Raw genomic sequence first — 18,183 nt, 5'->3', positions numbered from 1 at the left:
TTTAAGATAATAAAAAAGAAAGACTGGGCAAAGAAAATTCCTAGGCAAGGCTCTCATCCATTTGCTCACTACTGCCAATGTCACATCCCTTATCAACAGGCTTCCGGTAAATGGGATGCATAACCAACTCAACTCAGCAGCTAGGAAAAAGACAAAGGCAGCCCCACTGCCCTTGAAAAGTTCATTGACCTATCAAAAATCTCTCTCCATGGAGAATGAAGCCACATGGCAGAAACCACTTCTTTCTGATCTAATTGGAAACCTCTGTGTGTGTGTGTTAGTCGCTCAGTCATGGCCAACTCTTTGCAACCCCATGAATTCTTCTGTCCATGGGATTCTCCAGGCAAGAATACTGCAGTGGGTTGCTGTTCCCTTCTCCAGGGGATCTTCCTGACCCAGGGATTGAACCCAGGTCTCCTGCATGGCAGGCAGATGCTTTACCATGTGAGCCACCAGGGAAACCTCTGGATATGTCTTAAAAGAGAAGATAAAGTTATCTAGTGCAGAGAAATGAGATACTTCAAAAGATAAAAATGACTAAGAAAAGACCTGCGACAGAGTGAGGGTAAGGCAGAATGGGAAACCAACTTTTCTCTTTTTAGACTGGAATTTCTTCAGAGGGGAGAGTCTCTAACATAAACTTAAACCTCACTGAAACAAAAATTAGTCTTTGTAGAAGACTGAAATCGTCACTGGTCCTTTATTGCCCTCTTCCTCTGAAATTAACAATTAGATGAACAGCATCCTCACTATCAGACCAAGCTGCATCACTGAATATAGTAAAGTCATTCTTAAATTCTAAATAATTGATCTAGCATGATTTCAGTTCCTTTATTTGAATCTATTTCCTTCCATGAATGATCTAGATTCCACCTCATTTGCCATTTTTATTGTGATTTAACCAGCCTCCCTGCCCCTCTGTTTTCACTTAACAATATAAATGCTAAGAGCTAAATTTCTAATGCTATATATATATATCGTGTTCCAACCCTGAATGATTCCAGAATTCTGCAGTTAGAGCTGCCCAGTGGTGAACCAATTGCAGAATCATCTCAGGAAAAGAGCATAAACAGCACCCTATGTCCCCGAGGACAGGACTTTTCTCAGCAACCGTCTCAGGACCTTTCTGTGAGTGACCATTATGCTTTCTCCCCAGTTTTTCTTACAGAATCCTTAATTTTGAAGATTTCATAAATGCTAGAGATGCAATGACACAAATTTTAGATGAGGAAACCAAACCCATCAACATGAGAAAGAATTTGAACCAAAGAATTAAAGCTAGAAGGAATGTCAAAGATTCAGAGTGAGGGAAACAGAGAAAGAGAGAGACTGAAAAGGAGGAAAGTAGGGAGGTTGAGGATATATTTTCTCTAAGTTAAGGTAACACTAGATGACTTTATTCCAAAGATTTGACACTAGAATTTCTCAGATTTAATTCATATGACACCAGCAACAAGAGTGCAAACCGACACCACTCAGTTACAGTGACAGAGCTACCAAGTTGCTGTCACAGTTGGTTCTGCACAATCATCCACTAAGGATGAGCGCAAATGTAGACTGTTACATGCAGTTTTCTGCACTGTCAACTCTGTTCATCCCCATGAGGGTTTACTGAAGTACCTGACACTCCCGGATGATTTCTGGACCATGCTCACTAAGATCAAAGCTGTTATGCTCTTGGGGTGACCTAGGTATTGTGTAAGAATGTTACATTCTTGAGGTAATCCAGGCAAGAATAGTCTCTTACTCCCAGGTTTCTGTGTTCACCAAACCAGCTAGCAGTTTAATATCAATAAAAAAATTGCCATCTTCCACACATTCAAATATTACCACATGTCTGAACATACCTAATAAATGGAGCCAGAAGTAAAATGTTTATATTAACAAGATAGAAAAGTTTTGCAAAAATTTACAAAACCACACACTCTGGTTTTCCTTCCCATAATTTTTCAGATGAAATCAATCAAGGCTAAACTATGAGGCAAGGAAATAAAAGTTAACACAAGACTTCATTTTCTAGAACTATTCTCTAGAACTTCCTTGCTACCTCACTTCCACTCACCTTCTTTCCAGGTTGCTTGTCCCTGGAAACACAGACCTGACTTTTCTTCATGCAATCTGCACTTTCTTCCGTGTCCTGCTTCATCCACTAACATCCCCAAGACGGCCTCCAGCTTCTAAAGAATAAAGAAGCACTCAAAAGGGCTGTGGAGCACATATTTTCTTTCACTGACATCTTATTTGATGAATGTTTCCTTTTCTGTGTCTTCTGATCTATGGCTGTCACCCTTCCAAGGGTCTGGGTGAAATGCCTGCTGAGTGCTGGGTTAGGTGGCTTGTTTTTTCTAAACCTTACTGTTTGTGCCATATATTCCACTACCAGTGTTCTGGAGCTGGTTCACACCGACTCACAAGAGCTAATTGTTAAATCTTAAATACTTCTGCAAGTTGGTTGTTAAACCATTGATAGCGTGGTGGAGGTATTCAGACCATGGCAGCTGAAAAAGACTATAAACTAAGGCTTTTTATTTTTTTTGAGAGCTAATTTACCAACACATCACTGTCTCTACCTACACCTTGAAGGAGAGCGTCATTTCTCCTGTGAAATCACTGCCTTCCCGAAATTCACTTCTGAATTTCACTACACATAGTTTTTGATTTCAAGGTTTGTTTAACTTATTCTTTTTATAACTTACCCTCCCCAGCCCCTATAAGTACTCCTCCCAAGTGCTGAGCCCTTACTCTCGTGCTGCCACTGTTACATCTACAACCCCAGAGACCACCCATGTACACAGGGAAAAACAACTTATTTTTCCCTTTGATTCACTGCACACCTACACCCCTCATTTGTCATTTAAGAAACAAGGACAGTTATTCTATCATTCAAGAAATAAGTGAGAGGGTAACAGGCAGGAAGGCCAGGGGTCTCCAAATGGAGGAAATAGGCTGCAAGTGTCAGACATTTTTTTCTCTCTTTTAAGCGGCAGGAGGAAACAAACTAGTGATACATTCCCCCAACCCCCACCGCCCCTTCTCTATATAAATTTAAAAAGAGGTTTCTCTTAAAATACTGTGTCGCCATAATGACACCTGGTTCCACTTGAACTTAACTATTCTCAAACCTTGAGTTAACCAATGCATTTTTCTTATGGAAATGTTTGTCTTAAGCTATGTTAATGTACTCAGAGAAGGCAATGGCACCCCACTCCAGTACTCTTGCCTGGAAAATCCCATGGGCAGAGGAGCCTGGTAGGCTGCAGTCCATGGGGTCGCTGAGTCAGACATGACTGAGTGACTTCACTTTCACTTTTCACTTTCATGCATTGGAGAAGGAAATGGCAACCCACTCCAGTGTTCTTGCCTGGAGAATCCCAGGGACGGCGGAGCCTGGTGGGCTGCTGTCTGTGGGGTTGCACAGAGTCGGACACGACTGAAGCGACTTAGCAGCAGCAGCAGCATGTTAATGTACTAAGCATTTACCCCAGCCTCTGTCTTTAAGTTGGTTCCACCTAATGGCTCAGAATCGACTTGACAAACCAGTATGTTATACTCAGACATTGTTTCTCTAATCTATGTAAGTAAAACTATTTGTATGGTAATCTGCCTTTCTACAAGATTCAAGTCAATCATTTTATGGCCCGGAATGACTTGTCTGGTGCCAAGATTATCCCAAAATACATCTTATGGATGAGGGGCCTGGTGCCATTCTCTGAGTTTTAAGACATTCCTTCTTTCATTAACAGACTGCTAGTAACTGTATCACATCCAGCTAAAAACTAGCAGGGAGGTATTCTTTCTGCCCTCTTCTGATATCTATGTCAGAAGCTTTCTCTATCTCCTTTATACTTTAATAAAACTTTATTACACAAAAGCTCTGAGCGATCAAGCCTCATCTCTGGCCCTGGATTGAATTCTTCTCCTTTGGGGGGCCAAGAATCCCAGTGCCTTTTCGTGGCTCAGCAACAACCTCTCACAAGGATAGTTCTTCTATCATTCAAGAACAGTTCTGAAGAGTATTAACATTCACAAAGGACAGTTCTGAAGAGTATTAAGATATTTAAACAAAACATTTGATGAAAATTGAACTGACATACCCAAGAAGCTCAAATATTCCCAAGCAATGGGAAGAAATAGGAAGAAAACTACAAAGAACAGCATAATAAAATTGCTAAAAATCAATGATAAAGAGACAGACAGTCTTAAAGCACCTGGGGAGAAAAAGACACATTATGTACAGAACCAAGAGAATAAGAATTACAAGAGACTTACCAAAAAACAAAACAAAACAATGCAAGCCAGCAGACAATGAACAGGTATCTTCAGAGGACAGAAAGAAAAACTTGTCTATGCAGCAGAAACAACTTTTCAAAACTAATGTTAGTAAAAATGCCAGAGTAAGGACTTCTGAAAATAAATTTCATACCCATAAAAGCAATGAAAACACTGGACATTTTTCTAGAATCAACTTTTTTCAGACTTCTGAAAATTAAACAAAGGCTTTCAGCAATCTGGTGAGGATTTTCTTGAGAAAAATGGCTGAAACTTACTAAATCAGTGAGTTTTATGGGCTTTTAACTCATCTATTCTTATTGTTCCCTCTCCTGTTTAGCTATTGAAAAACAACAGCCTGAAATGGAAAAAACAGGAGCAGGGCAATAACTGGAGTGGCAAGTCAAGACTGGATCTCCTTCAAAGACCAATCCCCAGAGAATTATCATGTACTCTGTTTGCTGATTCCCTGGAAGATCCTCACTAGCAAAACCATCTATATTTGATCTGACTCAGCACTCATCCAGTACAAATAGGCCCCACAGGCATTTTGAAAAAAAAACAATCAAAGGCAACTGTTGGAACATCGTGACCGCCAAAGGCAATACATACTATTTGGGCAAAAATTGGTTAACCAAAAGGCTTAAAAAGAAAACTTGGGGAATGAGATATCTATAGCAGACCGTGAAAAGCTTTCACACAGTCCTGGGATTCTTGAAGGCCGTGTGCTTTCATAGGACTATGTACACTGTCAGAGATTTGTGCTTACTCAGGAATACCTGAGAAGCTCTAAGCACTCACTTCTGGTTAACAAGGAGGCTCAACACAAGCTGGAAGTGAAGGCTGAGGGGAAACTGTACAGCCTGACTCCATGCTGAAGGCAGGTCCCAGCACGCAAACTGAGGTCCACGACAAAGACTGGGAGACTTCTGGGTTGTAGGCTGAGGGAAGAGGGAAGATGAGTTGTTCAACTGATACAGAGTTTCAGTTCTACAGATCTTTTGCACAACAACGTGAACATATTTAACACTACTGAACTATATATACTTCAAAACAGTGAAGACAGAAATTTTATGTGTTTTACATTTGTCATTTTATAAAGACATAATTGTCTGGTAATCAATGAAGCCTTAAGACAAAGTCGTTTTCATTGTTCATTAGAAGAACTTCAATGTTATACATGTTTCCACAGTCTGGTATACTGTTTTTTTGTTTAATTTTGTCCAGCTTCTTAACAACTGGAAGGATTTTGAAATGTCATTCAGAATAACCAGGACAACTTTCATATCCTTTCCAGTTAAAAGATTTGTGAATGGTTCTGCTAGAGTACACAAGGCAGACACTCTGTTCAAGTGCTTCCCTGCTTGTGGGAATGGTGACCAACCATAGTTTCATTTTGTACCCTAAATTCTTTTGGGAATATGCCAACAAGGAATGTCATCTGGCCTTGACTGCCAGTGTGATACTTGGTATTGTCTACACAGATTCTACTGTATTAGTTCTGGCATCATTCAGTGGCCTGGAATAGTCTGCACATGTTCCTACATCAATTACAACTTGAGACTATCCATCAGTCTCAGTGGGAATTTTTCCTTTAGCTCTTAAGCAAGTGTTAGTCACTTAGTTGTGTGTGACTCTGCAACCCCAGGGACTATAGCCTGCCATGTTCCTCGGCCCATGGAATTCTCCAGGCAAGAATACTGGAGCGGGTAGCCATTCCCTGCTCCAGAGGAGCTTCCTGACTCAGGGATTGAAGCTGGGTTTCCTACATCGCAGGCAGATTCTTTCCTATCTGAGCCACCACAGAAGTCACAGTTGGCCATTCTGTAGCTTCTGGAAGCTTTACAAACTGTTCTCACAACCATTCAATTAATTCAGTTGGATGATTAGTTAGGTAAAAAATACCTGATAAGTAAATGCTAAAATCTCAGGATCATCATGATGCAAGAGACAAAAACTGAAAAGTAAAATCTGATCAACAAACTTCTTAAGACAAATGTTTTAAGTGTCCAGGCTAGATTCCTAAAGATGTGCCAAAGGCTTAAACATTTTTTAACATCCACTTTGAAAGCATGTCAAACCCACAAAAGTTCCAGTGGTACTAGATAGCTAGCTTCTATTACCTGTCTTCCCCAGATGTTGACATCCTGCATAACCATAGTACAATTGTCAAAGGCAGGAAATGAATATTTATAAAATGGTGTGACTTCAGACCTTATTCAAGTTTCATCAGTTATCCCACTAAACCTTTTTTTGTGGAACCTGGCCAGTATCACACACTGTATTTGTTATACTTCATTGGTTTCATCTAATCTTGGACAGATCCGCCTTTTCATTTTCTTTTACAGCCTCAACACTTTCAAAAGCTATTAGCCAACTGTTCTGTGAAATGTCCCTCAATTTGGGTCTATCTTGTGTTTTCTCATGATTTAGAATTCAGGTTGTATCTTCTGGGCAGGAATATCAAAGTGTACCTACCATACCTGAGGTGAGGTGGGTAGCACAGGACATCTATATCTCAACACTGGTAGTATTAACTTTGTTTGGTTGTGGTGGTGTGCCTGATTTTCCCACTAAGTGGTTACTGTTTATTCCCTCTGGAAATCTTGCCCCTAAGGAAATTCTTGCCCCTAAGGTTAGCATCTACGGATAGTTATTGGCTGAAAAATTACTGCTGTGACATTTGCCAAATAGCAGTATTTTATTTCCATCCTCCCTTCTCCATTTATTCGTTGGGATTCTACTAAAAGAAGGATCTGTCCCTTTTCTCCCTTTTATTTACATCACAAGGGACCAGACATTTGCTTTTCTATGGGTATGAACAATTTTTAAGGTTTGGATGGACCTGTTAGATCACCTTCAGAAAGGCTGCAGATTCATACTTCCTCAGGTACTGCATGAGCCTGTCACCTTTCTACACCCATACCAACAGGAATTAGGTACAAATAAATTAGTTTTTTTAAAAAAGGATATCTCAGTTCAGTTCAGTTGCTCAGTTGTGTCCGACTCTTTACGACCCCATGGACTGCAGCACACCAGGCTTCCCTGTCCATCACTTATGTATCTTCACTGTTCATCTTCCATTTGCTCTTTTATATATAAGAGCACATTTTATTCTTGCCACCTATGTGTTTATAAGATCTTTTTGCACTGAAGATACTACTACAAATGGAATAATGTGAAACATATCTTTTTAATTTCCTCGTGTTTTCCTTTGCTAATGGATGTTTTAGTTGTATATGGTCAAATATATTGATATACTCTTTTTATTTGTGCTATTGTAGCAAGTTCTTTCCCAAATAAAAATACTCAACATGCTCTCTTAGGTTTTTTATTAAGTCCAAATTTTTATATGCATTTCTTATATTCTTCTGGATTATATTCCACTAGGCTTTCCAACATAAACTTTTTTCTTTGTTTTAATACTTTCCCCCAAAGTTCAGGAATTTTTAAAGGAAGAATTTAAATCATTGGGGAAATATATTTAATCTTTAATAAATGATGCTGACCATCCTTTTGGGTGAAAAAATTCCCTCCACACTATTTATAAAAATGGATTCCATATGGATATACATGTATTAGGAAAATATTTTTTATCAAGAAAATACAAACTCTATACATCTAGTCAGCTGGGTAAATAATGGCAGATTATCTATCCCTGGAAAGTTTGCTAGCATTAGATAAAATGAAATAAATATGATTAAGATATCCTTCATCATATTGATACAATATTGCCTATATCAGATTAGTATAACTGATAGCATATACTATAAAATCTTTTTACTGTTCACAAGTTTCTATAAGGTTTTGGTTACATTCAGTTGTCCTTACCAGACAGCTATACCCCAAAGGAAGAATTTTATTTGAATAAAAAGGGCCCATAAGTTGAAATAAATAGTTGTATAAAATATATCTTTACAAAAATTTATGATTACTAATGTAAATATTAATGTATATTACATGTAGGCATAATAGAAGATAATTAAAAGGTAACGGTGATGAAAATGGGGAAAAATACAAAACCAAATCAAGGACTCAGGTCTCTTGTCAACACCACCACAAGTGCCCCAAATGCTCTATGTAATTAGCTGTAAACATCTCATTGCAAACCACATATCCCGAGGGCTCCCTCTGCCCATCAGGCATTACCGGATGTGGTATGCCCTGAAGCACTTGGCATGGACGCCCTTCTGGCACTTCTCACAGCGGGTGTTGGTCTGTGAGTGGCACAGGGCACACCGGGTCCTCTTGTCCTGGTGGATGATCCAGTGCCCAATCATGTCGAAGCGGCTCTCAGTTTCCAGCCGCCTGCTTCTCCTCCCTTGGGATGATGTGTCTGCATTGCTCTCTAAGTACACACAGGCCACATATCTTCGGAAGGCCAGGAGGTCCACCTGGGCATCATGGCAGCATATCCTATGCAGCTGCCAAGCATTGTTAAGAGCTGCATCAATAACATAACCAATGAAACTCGAGTACCACTTCATACCCCGGATCTTCACCTTGTACTTGGCGATGTTCTGGTCCATACGGCCGACACCCCCCACCTTCTCCTGGTACAGTCTCAGCAGGGATGGCTGATGAACCTGGGTCTGCATCTTGTTTGCTCCTGAGTGATGGCTCGTCAGCCCCACTGGTTCTATGCCCACAGCATTGGAGCAGATGTTGACCACACTGCTATCGTGCCAGCGACACACAATGATCTCCTCACTCTCGTCAACTTTGTAATCAAACGAACCCCTCTTCATTTTCTTCAGTTCTTTGGGATCTTTAAGGGGACAACGCTCAGTTCTGTACTCACGAACAGTTCCTGTGGCCTTCACTCCTTTCTTCCTTAAAATGGACATCAATTTGACACTTGTAAAAACCTTGTCAAAAAATATGTGGTATGGCAGACAGCCACGAGTCTGAAGTGCGTCCACAAATTTCACCACCATACTGCCTCCCAGGTCCAGGCCCCTGTCTGGCTTAGTGAACAGTGTGCCCTGGGAGGGCTCGAACCATACCAGATAGCCCCTGCTGGTCGTCCCACACCAGATCTTGTAGCCCAACCGCACAGGCTTCCCCGCAGGCAGCTGCTTAGACCCCCGGTATCCAAAATATTCACACATGGATTCGCCAAAGCTATAGAACTCTTCCAAGGGTGCATGTTTCTGGAAATTGTAGTTCATGCGTACGATGAGAGGCCTGACCTTGGCAAACCTATCACTTTCATCAAGCTCATTGTTATCTGCAAAATGTAGGTATGAGAAGATCAGTTCAAATCTGTCCCTTCGAATTGCATCAGCCACAAGATGGTGATGTGAGTCAGGAGATGTTTCCCAAAACATCCTTCTCCTTGGATAAGAGATATACCCACTTAAAATCAAAATGCCCAAGACACACTTCAATTCCTGGGCTGTGAGACCCAGGTTGACATTTTTCTGCCTAGCATAACGATTGGTTTCATTAACAATAAAATTAATCGTTCCTTCATCAAAAAACAGTTCAAAGAGACCTACAGGACTCAGTTCCTGGCTTTTGAGATCTTCCATATGAGGATCTGTTGCTGTCCAACTGCTGAAGTCTGGGCGGATATCTCTTTTGGTCCAAACACGTTGAGGTTCCACTACTGCCTTCTGCTTCTTCATGGCTGGCTGCAGCTGCAGCTCCTCCTCCTCCTCCTCCCGGGTGCCAGAGTCCTCAGGGACCACAAAAGCATGCAGCACATTACCGGGCACGTGGGTTCCTCGCTGACCATCTTCATCACCTGAGTCTTCATCAGTGAAGTCCCCTGCAGCATTTTTGGGCGGTGCAATGAAGATCTCCTCCCTACTGTGGCCAGATTCCTCCTCTTCCAGAGCATTCAGAACCTCAAGTAACTTCACAGACTTCAGCTTTGAGCTGGTACTTTTCCCAGTAAAGAGGCCGCTGCAATGACAGGAAACAGAATGAAGAGAGGCCATGCAGGAAAGCTAGTGCTTCAGCAGAAAACTCCACCAAACCACTGCCCAAGAAGGGGGCACTCCCGCTGTAACAGTATCTCAGATCCAACAGCACCAGGCAATGTGCCAGATAAGTCAAAGTTCCAGACAAACACAGAGTACTCTTCTAATCTGTGTTTTAATAAAGGGAGGCATTCTAAAGAGGTATTCCATACTTCCTTTCCTTCTTCAAGTCTTTGAATAGAGGATTCTCTCTAGTGATGAGTCCAGATGCCACTGTCATCACCTGGTTAATAGTAACTGCCAATGGGAAGGTTGGGCTGCTGAAGTGACCTCCACTGATGTCTCTTGACTCAGTGACCTGAGCAGCCCTGCTTTTGTGCTTCTGCCTTACCTCTCTCTTCCCTTGTTCTTACTCACTTGACAAATATGTTTCCTCACTTTCCAAATTCTCATTCTCCCTACCTGAACTCTCATTACCCAAATTCAAGACCTAGCCAGATTCAGACAGATTTTCACATGGCTCCCTCAACATCTGCTATCCTACTGCATGCTGCTGCTGCTGCTGCTATGTCACTTCAGTCATGTCCGACTCTGTGTGACCCCATAGACGGCAGCCCACCAGGCTCCCCCGTCCCTGGGATTCTCCAGGCAAGAACACTGGAGTGGGTTGCCATTTCCTTCTCCAATGCATGAAAGTGAAAAGTGAAAGTGAAGTCGCTCAGTCGTGTCCAACTCTTTGCGACCCCATGGACTGCAGCCTACCAGGCTCCTCCATCCATGGGATTTTCCAGGCAAGAGTACTGGAGTGGGGTGCCATTGCCTTCTCCATACTGCCTGCCAAATGGATTTGGAAACATGGAAACCCCTGTTATTCTAATTCTGCCTGTCCATGTGGGAACCAAATACAAGAGATGTTTGTATTTAGTGCTGCTCAGGGACTGCAGTGGGCACACTCCGCTCCCCAACCTGCATAGCACTTGTTTCCAAATGAAGGAAACAAATGACATATCAACAAGCAAGTAGCTATACAGGATGGCATCAGGTAGTGATGCGGGCCATCCTGAATAAGGGACAGAGAATACAGCAAAGGAATAGGGCTGGGGGTGCTACTTTAGACAGATGATGAGGGAAGGCTTACAGGGCAGACAGACTGGCAAGGTGAAGGAGTGAGCCTGCAGCCTTGCAGGGTATCCCAGATGGAGAGAACTGCAGGTACAGGCACAAGGCCCTGTGGCTGAAGGGCCTTGAGATCTATGAAGAGCAAGGAGGTTAGTGACACTGCAGACCATAGTGAGGGGAGAAGAGTAGAGCAGAGGTAGCTAGGTCCAGGGCCAAGGCTCCAAAGGGTTCCAGAGTCCTGATGAGGACTTCCAGGTTATCAGAGGAAGTCCCTAAGGGGCATGGAGCAGGACAGTGAGTGGTCAATACATCACTGTGGCTATGAGAATAGACTGGACTTGAGAAGGTGGGCACGCTGATGTGCTATTTCCTGGCCACTGCATGAGAAAAGCCACACACCAGAGGGAGGATACAGACTTTACCATGAAGGCTATTTCTCTGCAGGTCTGCCCTGTAGTTTTGGAGTTTAGGCTGCATTAGAGACTCACTCCAACTTCACTTTCAGGGCATTGGCTCCACCAGCCCCCATACTAGAGGCTAGGGCACAAGACATCTGACCTCTGGGGAGATGAGGTACACCTCAAGCTCTCTGCGCCAGCCAGAAAGGGAGAGGAAACCTGAAGCTCTGCCTTTCCACAGACCTCAAAGGAAGACATGTTCTCAAAGAGCATCAGCCCTTTTCATGCCTCCTCCAGCCACCCATGGTCTATAGCAGCAGATTCAGACCTGCCCACCCACGGTCTTGGCTAATCTCACCACTCAAGCTGTTGTGCACCCACAGGCCCTCAAACACCTTCTCTGCCTGGCTGTTCACACCCCTGTATTGAGAAAGCCTACAGGAACTGAGGCAGCCCCACACAGAACCCTCTTGTGTCTTGAAGGATGGGGAAAGCAAATCACATCTTTAGATCAAGTGTGGAACTAGAGCTACACAGCTGCATCCATAGCACCCCACACACTCCCCTGTCTGCCTTGCCTTTTCTCCTATCTTCCTTTCTCCTCTCCCTCCTTGGTGCTTCATAGACAACAAGTGCTTAGGGTGGCTGGCAGGACTGAGAGCTGAAAACGTTGAAAACTTGGCCTTTCGAAAGCAAAGGGGTGAATACAGTTAGCCTTGAATAACATAGGTTTGAACTATGTAAACTGAGAGAAGACTCTTGAGAGTCTTGGACTACAAGAAGATCAAACCAGTCCATCCCAGAGGAATTCAGTCCTGAATATTCACTGGAAGGACTGATGCTGAAGCTGAAGTTCCAGTACTTTGGCCACCTGATGCGAAGAACTGACTCACTGGAAAAGACCCTGATGCTGGGAAAGATTGAAAGCAGGAGGAGAAGGGGATGACAGAGGATGAGATGGTTGGATGGCATCACTGACTCGATGGACATGAATTTGAGCAAGTTCCGGGAGTTGGTGATGGACAGGAGGCCTGGCATGCTGCAGTCCATGGGGTCGCAAAGAGTCGGACACGACTGAGCGACTGAACTGAACTATGTGAGTTCACTTATACATGGATTCTTTTTCAGTAAATATGTACTAGAGTACTACACGATCCTCAGTTGGAGCCAGCAGTGCAGAGGGCTCCATTATAAAGTTACACACAGATTTGTGAATGCACAGAGGTGAGCAACCCTAGTCCCCATGTGTTGAAGAGTCAACTGTACTTGCATAAAGCCTTTCATCAAACATTACTCCTACCTTGAAGATGAAGCCATGATATACTGGGAACACCAGGTTATCTTTACTTGCAGAGTCTAAGAATCTGTAAGAAAATGGAAGTCAGTTTTAAGAAATCATATGCAAGACAATAGGACCTTCTCTATCATTTGAGGGAAAAAAAATCTTCAGATTCACTACCAACCAGAGGGAAATGGATCAAGTACACACAGAAAATGATGTGTAGTTGACTGGCTAGTCAGAGAAGAAAAGAAGAAGCTCCTTCATCTCACACCTCACAACAAAATACATTCTGGGACAGGGTTTCCAATAGTCAGAACTATTGGCATTGTTTGTTGTGGGGGGCTCTCCTATGTATTGTGTGATGTTTAACAGCATCCCAGGCCTCCATTTACTACATACCACTGTATGGGTATGTACAGAACAACTGTCCCACTGGTTGTGAAAAACAAAAGGGTTTCTAGACATCACCAAGCGTTCCCTGGTGGGAAGGACTGGAGGTAAAATCTGCCTTGGTTGAAAACTACAGTCCTACATCAGTGCTGCCAATAGAACTTGCCACAGTGATAGAAATATTTTGCATCAGTGCTATCCAATATAGTAGGCATGAGACATCTGTGAAGATTAAGCACTGGATATATGGCTAGTGTGACTGGGACACTGAATTTTTGAATTTATTTAATTTTTAGTAATTCTAATTTACACAGTCACATGTGGACCATGGCTACTTTTTAGACAGTGAAGTCCTAGATGTATTAAGCACTAATTGCAACAAAACAAAACAAAAACACAACTTTAAAACTTTTGAAGTATATTAATGACTACAGCATGGGGAAACCTTTCTTTTAGAAAACACAGAAACTCAAAGGAGGATGGACAATTTTAACTATATCAAACTTCCAACAAATCTGTAGTAGGTTGTTTTTGAACTGTAGTGTTGGAGAAGACTCTTGAGAGTCCCTTGGACTGCAAGGAGATCAAACCAGTCAATCCTAAAGGGAAATCAACCCTGAATATTCTCACTGGAAGGACTGATGCTGAAGCTGAAGCTTCATTACTTTGGCCATCTGATATGAAGAACTGTCTCATTGGAAAAGACCCTGATGCTGAGAAAGATTGAAGGCAGGAGGAGAAGGGGACAATAAAGGACAAGATGGTTGGATGGCATCACCGACTCAATGGACATAAGTTTGAGCAAGCTTTGGGAGATGGTGAAGGACAGGGAAGCCTGGTGTGCTGCAGTCCATGGGGTCACAAAGAGTCGGACATGACTCAGTGACTGAACTGACTGATCCTTAGAAGCCAACACAGCCCCTGGCATGTAACAGGCACACAGTAAATACCTTCTGAACTGAACAACTTCTGCTGTAGAGCAAATGGCCATACTGCAGGGCATTCTCCTAATTCTATAGCAGGCTTTCATTTTCATCTTAACTTTTTGGCTTTAAGACAGCTATTTAGTAAAGTACTAAGGAACTCAATACTTAATTCACCCTAACAAAAATGCATTCCTAAAGATTCTCTAAAACTTTGCATACGAAATGTCTAGCAATGGAGAGCCAACTGATACAGTGGACTCAAGAACAGAAGGGATAGCTAGGCAGAAAGGGTAGGAAAAGCCATTTTTCTCTTTCAGTGGTCCTCTGGCCGTGCTCCTCAGTCCCTCCATACCCTACTGCATGGCCCTTCCATCCTTCTTGCCCTTCTTGACAGAACCACCAGAGGAACTGGACAAGAGTAAACAGTGCCTCTGCAGGCTAAGCAAATTCCCAACGGGAATGATTTCCAGAAAGAGGTTGTTGGGCAGCCATATAAAGCAGCCCTTAATTTCTTCACTCCTTTAGCAAACATCAGAAGTGCCTACTAGACACCTAGGCATGTATAAAATCACTACTCTAACAAGGCTACCAAAAAGCAGAGGTAGGCGAGATTAAGATCTCCAAAACAGGACTTAGTTAGATCTAGTCAGGAAAGTCACAGAACTTCTAAGGAAAGGATAATTAGACCTCCCCTAGGAAAGAGATGGAGAAGGCAATGGCACCCCACTCCAGTACTCTTGCCTGGAAAATCCCATGGACGGAGGAGCTTGGTAGGCTGCAGTCCATGGGGTCGCTAAGAGTCGGGCACAACTGAGTGACTTCACTTTCACTTTCACGCACTGGAGAAGCAAATGGCAACTCGCTCCAGTGTTCTTGCCTGGAGAATCCCAGGGACGGGGGAGCCTGATGGGCTGCCGTCCATTGGGTCGCACAGAGTTGGACACGACTGAAGCAACTTAGCAGCAGTAGCAGCAGCAGGAAACAGACCCTCCAAAAGAGTACAAATTCCCCGAGGAGGCAGAGAACAGCATCCCAAGCAGAAGAAACAGCAAATACGCGGGAAAGCAAAGACAATTATGACAGGGTAGAGAACCCAAGGGAGAGGGTATACGAAGAGACTGGATCAACTATTCCATGTCTTGAAGGCACTGTTTAAAGAGACTTATCTTTAACGTAAAGCAAAGGGAAATCAAAGAAGGTTATAGGCAGAGCATGACACATTTGGCTTTACATTTTAATAAGTTTATTCTGACTGTGGTATAGACAACTGAGTGAGGGCACCAAAGCAGACGTAAGGAGATAAGAGCGATCATCAGGATGGTGGTGCTTATGGCAAAAAGTGGGCCAGCCCAAGTAGGACTCAAAAAGTAAACCAACAAGTTTGGATGATTGAGGGGGAGGGAGAGGGCTGATCAGGGAGGCCTCCCAGAGTTAAGGTTTAGTGGCTAGAGTAGGGTGGTGCCATTCACAGAGGCCAGGAGCACAAGTATGGCATGAGACGTGGGTGATTTGGACCTGTGTCTTGCACATATTGGGATGGAAGTGCTTTTGAGATAACCCAGAAAGGTACTGAAAGGCCACAGTCCCTCTAGGTCTGAGAAATGGCCTGGGATAAAGTCATAAGTGAGTCCGTTTTCTGAGGATTTGTGGAAGCCCCAAATCCACAAGAATCCCTGAAGCCACAGGTGATACCCAGGGAGGAAGCCTGAAATGAAAGAGAAGCTGGAAAAGGCATCTTCAGAGATGTCTAAGAGATATAAGGGCAGGAGGTTGACCTGAGAGATAGAAAAACCAGGAAATGCTGAGCAGTCAAGGGCCAGATGTGTCAAGGCACAGGTGTGCAAAGCTGTGGCTCAGCTGGACATTCTCAGTTGGACATTCCCAGAGGCTCAGCTGGACATTTTCAACTGACTCTGGCACCCAGGAAGAAAAGGCTCTTAGATTTGAGATCTGATGTTCCTAGGGCCATTCTGAGGGATCTTAGAGGTGAGGGGACCTCTAGTGCTTAAAATATTAAATTTTCCAATGAGACAGGACAACTAAATGGAACTAAATCCTGACTTGGATCCTATACCACAAAAAGGAAATGGCTGAGAAGAGCGAAAAATTCTGAACAAGGCCTGTAGACCTTTGGTGTCCTGGTTTCGCTAACTGCTCTCTTAAGTAAGATGTTAACATTTGGGGAACCCAGGTGACTTGAATGTAGGGATTCTTTGTATTAGTTTTCAAACTTTTCTCATTTTTTATTTTTATTTTTATTTTTTTTTTTAACCGCCGCATCCCGCCGCGCCGCGCCGCGCCTCACCGGGCCGGGGGACTCGATGCCCCACACACCTCAGAGCGCCGCCGAGCAAGCCAGCGAGCCAGCGAGCCAGCCGCGGCCTCATTTTTTAAAGTTACTTAGAAAAAACATTGTTTAGTAAGACATTTTATAAACGTAAATGCCTCAAAGTCAAGCCAGATGCAAAACGGCTCAAGAATGGCCTTTGTGAGATATGGTGGCTCTCCTTCTCGTACGCATCTCAATGCTAAACAAAAAAGGGGAAGAGAGGAAAACAAAGATGCTATGCAACCTCAGAGATCCCAGAAGCAGGCAGAAACTGTGGAAATGCCAAAAGCGCCCTTCACACAGCGTATCCCCACGCAGAACCCCTTCTCTCCTAAAGGGCAAGGCCTCTAAGCCCGCCCGATCCCGCCGACCCCGCCCACAGATGTCCACCCGCTCCGCCCCCAGCGTCAGCCCGCCCGAGCCCAAGCTCCGCCCACAGCAGTCTTTCCCGCCCCAGCCCGGCCTAGCCCCACGCTCGCTCCGCCCCAGTTAACCCCGCCCCGGTGCCGGCCCCGCCTTCCTCCCCGCAGGGGGACCCCCTCAAACGGCTCTGTTAACTCGAAGCCCCGAGGTCCGTTGTGCCTGTACCAGTCACACCTACTCACCGTGCGCCCGCGGCATCGAGGCCCAACGCCTGGGGCACCGTTGAGAAAAAACATCGCTACGGTCCGCCGCTCCCACATCCAAGAGGGGTATAGTCGGCGGTGCAAGCGGGGCGACCTCGACCTGCGATGAACAGACTGGAGCCTCGTGGTTCGTGCCAGATACCACTAGTAGCGCGGAGCCTAGAGCGCCTCGGCGCTGCTTGCGTCGGCCGTCGCGGCAGCGCAACGTCCGGCAAGAGAGCGCTCCACTCGCCTTCGGCCCGCCTTCCGCTCCCCGCCCAGGACACACCCTGCTTAGGACACGCCCCCGATCCCAGCAACCAACGAGACTTTGGGGCTTCCGCTGTGCCTAGGGGAAACCCGGAAGTGCCTCTGAAGCCGGGGCCAGGGAAGTGAAATATACTCTTGCACCCCTTGCACCTCTTGCACTTCTCCAAGGCCTCTCTTGCACCCTCCACTCCCCCGGTTCCTCTACTTGCTAGCCTAGGCACTTTCCTCTCTATTACTTACGAAGGGACGAAACCTTTTTTTCTCTCTAGGTGGGTGGTTCTCCAATATAATTCAACAACAGCTTCGCTTGGGAACATGATAAAAATGCATATTCTGGGGCCCCATCCCAGAAATACCTAATCAGAAATTCCGAGGCTTGGCCCAGTAACTTGCATAACCTGCTCAACTTTACACCTTGGACTTTTTAGTTTGGATAATTCTTTGTCGTGGGGGTCTGTCCTGTGTATTGCAGGTAGGATCACCAGATATAAATCAGGGTGCTCAGTTAAGTTCGAATTTCAAATAAATATATACCCTAAGATTAATCTTAGATTGGCATGCTGCAGTCCATGGGGCAGCAAAGAATTGGACAAGACTGAACAATAAGATTAATCTAGGAGTTAAGGATTTCATCTGGTGACGCTGTTGTTGTTCAGTCCCTCAGTCCT

At 44.1% G+C, this 18,183-nt stretch overlaps 1 protein-coding gene across 1 annotated transcript; it reads right to left on the bottom strand.

Moving 5' to 3' along the window:
• Window positions 1-2,188: 2,188 nt before the first annotated feature.
• PGBD2 (piggyBac transposable element derived 2) lies at window positions 2,189-17,529 on the bottom strand. Its single transcript, XM_005892756.3, has 3 exons — window positions 17,246-17,529; window positions 13,014-13,077; window positions 2,189-10,179 (listed from the first exon to the last, which is right to left on the bottom strand). Exons 2-3 carry the CDS (start codon window positions 13,028-13,030, stop codon window positions 8,415-8,417), a joined length of 1,782 nt encoding a protein of 593 aa, XP_005892818.2. The 5' UTR covers window positions 13,031-13,077; window positions 17,246-17,529; the 3' UTR covers window positions 2,189-8,414.
• Between the last annotated feature and the right edge of the window lie 654 nt (window positions 17,530-18,183).

Source organism: Bos mutus, chromosome 7 (assembly GCF_027580195.1).
Source record: "Bos mutus isolate GX-2022 chromosome 7, NWIPB_WYAK_1.1, whole genome shotgun sequence".
In the NCBI taxonomy this organism is placed as follows: Eukaryota; Metazoa; Chordata; class Mammalia; order Artiodactyla; family Bovidae; genus Bos; species Bos mutus.
This window is presented reverse-complemented; position numbering and strand designations above follow the sequence as displayed.